This window comes from Epinephelus fuscoguttatus, linkage group LG2 (genome assembly GCF_011397635.1).
Source record: "Epinephelus fuscoguttatus linkage group LG2, E.fuscoguttatus.final_Chr_v1".
Lineage (NCBI taxonomy): Eukaryota > Metazoa > Chordata > Actinopteri > Perciformes > Serranidae > Epinephelus > Epinephelus fuscoguttatus.
In genome coordinates this window covers 24,592,032-24,600,629 of record NC_064753.1, presented here as the reverse complement: position 1 = coordinate 24,600,629, position 8,598 = coordinate 24,592,032, and the positions used below count along the sequence as shown (strand labels likewise).

Sequence of the window (8,598 nt, the reverse complement as noted above, 5' to 3'; positions counted from 1 at the left end):
TGACTTGTGAGTCTACACAGAAACAGACAACCATTCACGCTCACATTCACACCTACTAATGACATTAAACTATTAACTTGTGGAGAGAAGCCAGAGAACACGGGGAAACCATGTAAACTCCATACAGAAGGGCCAGTGGGCTCAAACCGTCCTACTGTGAGGCAGCAGTGCTAACCGTGCTGCTTCTCTTCAATTCCAAGATCCCAGAACCAAGCTCCGCACCATGGGTGACCCGGCCCTTTCCTCTGCTGTACCGAGGCTGTGGAACGCCCTCCCTGACCACCTCAGGGCCCCACAGACTAGTGATGTTTTTAAACGAGACCTAAAAACCTATCTTTTTACAAAAGCATTCTCCTAAATGTCTTTTATAGGATCTCCTTTTAACTATTTATTGTCTCTAATCATTTTAATAATTCTTAAATTGCATTATTTCTAATCTGTTTTAATTTTTTTTTATCCTGCTCTGTAGCACTTTGAGATTGCTAAAATGTAAAGTGCTATACAAATAAAATGTATTATTATGGGCATTTGTCTTTTGTACGTACTGCTACATTTCTGATGATGAATGACAGATGACATGATGAGACTGGGGATGGAAAATGACAGCTATGAAGCAACAGACACTCATCTGCTAAAGATGGGGATGCTGCCCCAGAATGCAACGTGATTGCTGACCTCTATTTAGCATACAGACATAGTAGTACTAGTAGCTGATGAGATGGGTATACTACTAGGTAGATGGGCAGGTTACTGAGGACGAAGTGGGTAAACTCTCCTATATACTCTATTGGCTTCTTGGCTGATAGGTTGGTGTACAGCCAAAAACAGAGGTGGATATAACTCAAATACCCACGTATACCCTCCACTACACCACTGGAAAGTGGTGTCAATCGTCTCATCTGACTCTTGGCAAGAAAGTGAATGAGCCTATTTCTTAAAATACACTTCTGAACTAACTGTCAAGATCATTTTTGTCTATAACACTTTTCTGAACAGAAAAACCATGCGCCTAACAATCAAGTAAACAGCAAAAATGCGAACTGTAAGACTATGAGAAACAAATCGAAATGTTATCCATCTGTACGGGTGTAATTCCATATTTACAAGTAGAGCGGTTATATCCCTGATTACATGATATATATGTGTCATGAATACATTATGGAATCAGTAATGGTCTCAGTATTATTTTGGGGGGAGGTGGGGGTAGAGTCAGTTTCCTGTGACAGTTTTTGAAGTAAGTTCCTGTTCTGTGGAACTAAGACAGAACTCCTCCATATAAAACCACACACACGCGAACACACACGCACACACACACGAACACACACACACACACACACACACACACACACACACACACACACACACAGCCACGGTATTCCACCTGTGTTTTTATTCAGTGAACCATTGATTAGATATTCTAATTTAAGTGAAAGGTTTTATCCCTAGATGTCATATGAGAAGCACATGACTGCTCTCACTGTGTGATCTGTGAGTCATTACAGCAAAGGTTTTCTTTTTTTCATCATTGAAAAAATAGACTGAGCTATACAGCCTTTCTCTAAAAATGATGTTTGTATAGTGCTAAGTCATTGTATGGGTTTACAAGTGGTGTTATTTCTACAAGTTTTGTATTATATTGAACTATTTACTTGTTTTGCTTATATTTATTTCAACCTTTTGGTATTCATACGATTTCCACTGAGAGCCTTTACACTTTACAGTAGTGATATACACGTACAGCATACGAGGCAGCATTTGTAATGACCTTAAGAAAAACAGGCCCTTTGTATTGGGGAACTGAAAATGTGTCTCTGTGTTTGCTTGTGTGTGTGTGTGTCTATATGATGCTTCATCAAAACATGTTTATACGCACTTCCTTGCCACCTTCGCCACTGTGCACCCACTTTGACGTGTGACACTGTCATCTATACCCTGGTCTTCAATGAGCAGCTGTGTGAGACACAGGAGAAGAAAAAGAAGAAGGGATGTCGTCTCATTGTGAATCATCTGGCTGCAGTTGGTCACCTCTCTTCCTGTCCTTTCTCTGTTACTCAGCAGGGAGATGGAGGGGAGGGGGGTTGTCCAAGAGTTTCCCTACATTAGGTAGCCTAGATCCTTCTTTTAGTTTCATACAGTGTTTTAGTTTCATAATTCCTGACCCAGAGTAATAAACAGTATGCGTTCATAGTAAAAGCCGGTCTCAGTAGTGGGGAAGGTTCCTCTAAATGGCAGAGTGACAAAAGAACTGAGAGCTTTTAACTGAATCTTTCAGTTCAATCTTATTGTGCTGGACAGAATGAAGCAGAATGAAGTTCATATTGTATGTTTTCATGTTTGCAGAAATTGTAAATTCATGTGAAATCATGCTTTCAACTATTCAACCACACAGATGTTTGCATTGTGTGCAGCCAAGCATTGTTCAGACCACAAGAGTTATATTTTAAATTCTAATTTAGACCCTTAATATCTATTAAGATTCTTAATAAAGTGGACTAAATCATAGGGAAATGTGTACATTATGCATAAGGTATTTATACATTCTATGTGATGTAAGGGTGCAGGTGAACGGTATTGTAGATTTGAATGTTTCATCCATGAAGCGTGATATGAAATCACTCAAGCATTGAAATAAGCAGACAGAAAATATGCTGTAGATAAAATTACTTGTTTTTAAAGTTTGCTATTTCCAACCTAACATGCACCAGTGGTTTGTATTTATTTTTACTTGGTTGAAACTAACATTAGATAGGTAATCCACCAAGCATCACTTTGACTTTTGGTGTTGTCAAAGTTATGTTATCTTTGTGTGGTTATGCAATTACAGTATCAGTGCAGAGCACAAGTTCATATTTCCATGCTGATTTTAATACTACAGATGATTTAAATGGTTTAAATGGCTGCTTGGATAGTCAAAAAACAGTTTAAGCAATGTAACTTGTGGTCAGTAAGTTAAAAATATGGTCCTGTGATCCATCCAACATTTAGAAGTCTGAGCTCACCGGTGAGTCTAAACCAGCCATCATCCCTATTTAGCAGTAACTATGCAATTTTGTATTGCTCACTTTTGTAATAATGCAACAATCAGAATGACATAAAACAACAATATGATGATATAAAGACAAACACATGTGTTTCAGTACAAACTAGTTTACTAGAAATGCAGTTTATAAAAAATCAGTCTGATAGTAAAACCTATCTGTAATATAATGCCACATTGCACCTACAATTCCACACTTTTTTTATCAACTCATAAAAAGATTTTTCATTTACTGTAAAAAATAGATAAAAAATTAATTTTGTCTGTTTATCCAAACAGTTATCTACGAGAAAGCAACTCAAATTCAAAAACAAACACATAAAATTCAGCTTTGAGAACTACATTGCATATATCCAACTGCTGTCACACTGCCCCGAGGCTTTGAGTCTAGTCTTTACAGATATATATGAGAAAGTTCTGTGATGGAAGTCACCACAGTGAATCTGTTCTTAAGGCTTTACAACACACAAGTTGTGTGTAACATATATTATAACATGCTACTTTTGTCTCTGGAGCTGGATGATGATACTCCCATGCAATAAAAAAGCAGAAGTTAAACACAGAGTTTTTGTTAGCACTGCACTTGTAAAAAATACAAACATTACTGACATACAAATACCAGGGACATCCTAAAATTGAAAACGGGTTGGAGCTGCAGCTTTAAAATGCTATTGTATGAGATTTTCTTGTCCTTACTGTGATTGGTATAAGCGTAAAAAGTATGAAGTTAAAACTGATTATAATACTGTGCTTTGTCTGAATTCATCTTGTCAGTGTATGTCAGTAAAATAAGGAATGTCCCTAATATGTTGTACACTCAGTCTGATACACGCTGGAGAGCTCCTGGCAGGTGTGTTGCTGCTCACAGATCAGGCAGTGATGGGCATGTTGTCCCTGTAGCAGGCTGGCCTCTGGGGGCCGCTGTAGCTGCACAAGTCCTGGTAGATGCGGGCCATCTGGTCACTGGCCACATTATCAGACATCTCCAGGTTTGGGTTGTTGCAGTAGGGCTGGGAGCGGCGCATGTTCACTGCCTCCAGCAGGTGCTGGCAGTTCACCACAGTGATCTGTCATTGGGAGAAGAGACAGACAGAGGTGTTTTTAGTGTCAACGTACAGCTTTTGTCATCTGTTTGAGACACACATTATGACTTGACTGGTCTTACCTGTACAATGATCAGTTTGCTTTTGGCATTGCTGAGATCATTGAGCTCCTCTCCGAAACACAGAGTCACTGTCGGATCAGGAGCAGGAAACTGACCCTCCTGGTACATCTGTAGAGCTGGAACATGCAAAGTACATGAACAGTTGTTAAGACAATCTTTTCAAGTTATCAATCCTCCATTATGATGTTGCTTACGCATATGTCTTGCATTGAACATCGAGGCTCACCTTGAAGAAACTTCCCTGTGTCAAAAATCTTGACAACAGCATCCCTCTCAAGTTTACAAGGCATGGGGCTGAATGGTGAGCCCACTTCTCCCAGCCCGCTCCAGAAGACACGGCTCTGGCACAGCCTCTTGATGAAGATGCCCTCTTGGTTGGCACGGACCAGCACGCCTCTCTCCAGGTGGCCCAGGAGCTTGCGTGTGACATGGCGCTGGCGGTCGTACTCGATGAGCTCGGGGGGAGGGAAATGAACACTCTGCATGCTGTCTGAACTGTACATGGTGCCACGACCCAGGTGCTGCTGTGGAGAGATCCGGCAGCCTTCAGGATGAGTAATCGCTGTGGTGTGCATCAGCTTTCCTCCGTAGTAGAAACTGATCAGCATTTGGGAGAAAGCTGGAGAAGAGAACATTTACTGAGCTTAGCAAGAGAAACATAATAAGTGTAAATGTCACAAAAATAATGACAGAATAGAAGAATTGTTACTGTTAATGTTTAACTAATGATCTGATGTTATTATTATGCTTTCATGGTTAACATTAATACCTGAGCTGAGACCGCCTGACGGCAAAGGGTCCTGATGCAGAGGGAAAGCTGTGAAATACAGGAAGAGGAGATGAGTTAAGGCCCTTATTACCACAGTGGACACGACCACACTGTCATGTCATTATTTTGCTGCATCATCAGAAATACCATTTCTCTAGCACGATCTCAAAAAGAAATAATCCTCTTAGTCAGCAAAGTTCAACAGGATGTTAGTCAATTCCTCCATTGCTGAATTCAACAGACAGGCAAATAACCTCTATTTAGCACCCACAATCACAGGGACAAGTCACTGAGTTTTCCACTGTGGTTGTTTTCAAGACATTAAGCTTGTATGTCTCAAAGACGAAACAGTCTTACTTAAAACTGCCTGGATAGACTTGTAGCCACAACACTCACTGAAGTGTGAACAGCTTCATTTAGTCAGAGGAGTGTGTATTGTATTGTTAACTGAGTCGAAAAGGTTGTCTTACCATTGATGCTGCCCTGGGACCAATACTCTGGACTGGCCTGGATACTACGGCCTTCCTCCTGCAAAAAGACAGTGGTGAAATGAGCTGTTGTCAACAAAGCACCTTTATACACTTTGCAGTCATGCAGACCAAGTGGGAGTGTGAGCAAGCTCGGTGCAACAAGTGTTGGTGGAGACGGCAAAGTGTGGTTATCAGAAAAAAAGGTGACACAAAAGCTGCGTGGCAACCAAGGCAAAGTGAAATGTGTACATATGTGACGGGGGGAGAAAGAGAGGTAACAATATGTGTTTAAAGTGAGAAGTAGTCTCACCTCTTTTATAAACTCCTCTATCTCTGCAGGGCTGCAGTCCATGTCAGTGATATCACCAGTGCTGGTGGTAGCCGCCATGGCCATCACTGAGCTTTTGCCATCTGTAGGTAAAAGAACAAAACATTATGTCTCTGAAAACATAGGACTTCTTTTCTTGATTTTAATTATTGCAAGAGGAATCCAGGAATTATATCCTGCAACATGCACTGCAATTGAAGTTCTAATGATATCTGTTAAAGGCCATCAACTGATCACAAACTTACGCTTCTGCTCCTCCTCAGGCACAATGCGGTAGACTTTATAGGGCTCAGAGATGTCCAGCTGCGACCTTTCCGTCACCTCCTCAAAGTCAGGGCTTTTATTCAGGGCACAGCGGAGTCTGGTCTTCCATGTTGCAGGCTCAGCCTTGTCCCCCTCCTTAAACTTGCCTTTAAACACAGCCCAGGCCTGTGCAGGGAAGGAACACATTTTAAAGATGATATTATATTGGGTTAAATTTCAAGAAGAATCATAAAAGTGATCCCTTATTGCTCAACTCTGAGTAAGAAAGACAGAAAGAAACAAAGAAAGAAACAAAATCTAATTTGTAGTAATGACAACTGGCTATTTATGGCAATTTAACATTTACAATTTTAGTGTAAAAAAATAATACTGGTGCTTTACCAGGGTAAAGCTTTATTACTATTTAAAAAATAAATATAAGTTTGTTCAAGTTAAGTCAAGTTAACTTTCATATGCTATAAAAAAATGATCACAATGGGATTTCAAGGTCTAATTAATAATTTCCTTTCGGCCATAAATGAGCACGCGCTACACAGGTCCATCAAGTTAATCAAGTTTTGGTTTTACGCGCGGCGCTGCGTAAAACCAAAACCATAACTCTACAGTTATCTATCCATGTGAATAGACGAGAGCGCAATCAAACCTTAAAAATGGATGCGTCTATTTCTTGGTTGTAATCCTGTTTCCCTGCGTGTTTCCATGGAATTCGGAACATAGTGCGACTTTCATCCTCCCACTGCAGTCCGGAGTATTGGCCGCTCTGGATCTGCTCCATCAGCCACTGCTTCAGTCTGCGACCTCCCGTGTTTGACATCTTGATGGAGAAAAGTTGCTTTTGGATTGCTGCCTTGAACCTAAATGAGCAGGATATAAGTCATGATAGCATATAAAATGTTAGGCTACTATTTAGTTTTGTCTGAGGTATTATTATGCTGTAATTTATCTTTAATTAAGGCAACACTTACACCTTTAATTCTCCAGCCTTCACCTTTAGATTAGAAATCAAAAGTAAAAGCACTTACACTCTGATACGCGGTTGAGCTCTTGACCCTGTGTGTGATATCCTGAGATGTTGACGGATGACAGATGTAATCAAATGAGCACTCCCCGAGACATGCCTATCGAGTTTATTGTGCTCCGTGTTATGAATGAAATAGCTGGGAGATGATTTGACAACGCAGCCGCGCTCTGACCAATCAGCGCGCTCAAGCTTCTGAAGGCCGGCCCATTCCGGAAGTGTTTTTCTCCTAACTGCGGGCATTTACAAGAAATGGCCTGACACAAGCGCTGGTTGTAAAGCTGCTGCCCACGCTGAACGCTAGAAGACGTGGAGCGCTGAATATACCCGGAGAGTCACAAGTTACCTTGTGCCGTGGGGGATTTCTGCGCTCCAGAACAAGGTACTGCGTCCCTCCTACGCCCACTCAGTGCTGATGAGAAATCACAGACAGTTCTTGTGCAGGTACACAAGCCTACTGTCTGTATGATGGTGAGGAAGTTTTACTCCAAGTCTTCTTGGAGATGTCCCGGACTAAGAATGATGTAAACTATGATGGTAGAAAGACACAAAAACCTCTATGACCTGATTTTTATCTGTTATAAGGATCAAAAGGAGATTCACAGTGGACTCTGTAATAAAGCCACTCATATTTATATCCATTCTTAATTGATATCTGCAATCATGAGTCAGGCATCATGCTGTCAACATCATAAATATATGGATTTAACAGAGTTAAGTTCTCCTCATTTACTCTTAATGTCTATCCTCCACAAAGTCAGATCAGTCCTGTAGGCTAATATTCCTCAGGGACTGATGTAGAGCGGAAATGAATAGTCAGTTACCTGATTACTCCATCAACGGGAAATTCATTTTCAGCTACTGTGATAATCCAGTCATAATTTTCAAGCAAATAATTCCCATGTTTCAGCACCTCGGTTGTGAGGATTTGCTGCTTTAATGTCTTATATGGTAGTATGAAAATGATCATTTTGGGGCTTTAGACTGTTGGTCAGACAAAACAAGTTGTTTAAGACATCAGTTTGGGTTAGTCTACTAATCAAGAAAATAATCTCAAGAAATCATAATCAAGAAAAATAGTAGTTGCAGCCCTGGACTTGATTTTGCCATCTAAAATTAAGTGTCACTAAACCTTGTAGTAAATGAGTTGCTTAGGAGAATATGCTAAGTAAAAAGAGAAGGTGTAGTAAGCTTAAGCTTCAGCCTACACCTTTTCGGTCCACATTTTTTTGTCTTTCTTATGTTTATCCTTTTAATTTAATGCTTTGATGTTATTTATTCTTTACTTTGTGTGTTCCTTTTGGAAAACTGTTAACAAGGAAATAAATTACAACTAACTGTTTCTATTATTTGATTATTTGCCAAAAAAAGACCTCAAAACAAGACTCTTAAATTCAGCAGGCCTGTTACAATCCTTATTGTATTTGCTTGGTGATTCTTAATTGATGATCAGACAGATGACACTAAATACACTGAAGTCTCTCTGTTGCTCCCACTGCATGTCCTTTCAGTATTGCCTTTTTTTTTTTTTTTTTCAAAATTCCCAG

The 8,598-nt window shown here is 40.1% G+C and overlaps 1 protein-coding gene across 1 annotated transcript; it reads right to left on the bottom strand.

Moving 5' to 3' along the window:
- Nucleotides 1–3,131: 3,131 nt before the first annotated feature.
- irf8 (interferon regulatory factor 8) lies at nucleotides 3,132–7,179 on the bottom strand. Its single transcript, XM_049565468.1, has 9 exons — nucleotides 7,056–7,179; nucleotides 6,677–6,887; nucleotides 6,015–6,198; nucleotides 5,752–5,852; nucleotides 5,442–5,499; nucleotides 4,972–5,019; nucleotides 4,429–4,821; nucleotides 4,203–4,318; nucleotides 3,132–4,104 (listed from the first exon to the last, which is right to left on the bottom strand). The coding sequence occupies exons 2-9, from the start codon at nucleotides 6,845–6,847 to the stop codon at nucleotides 3,907–3,909; spliced, it is 1,269 nt and encodes a 422-aa protein (XP_049421425.1). The 5' UTR covers nucleotides 6,848–6,887; nucleotides 7,056–7,179; the 3' UTR covers nucleotides 3,132–3,906.
- Nucleotides 7,180–8,598: the final 1,419 nt, after the last annotated feature.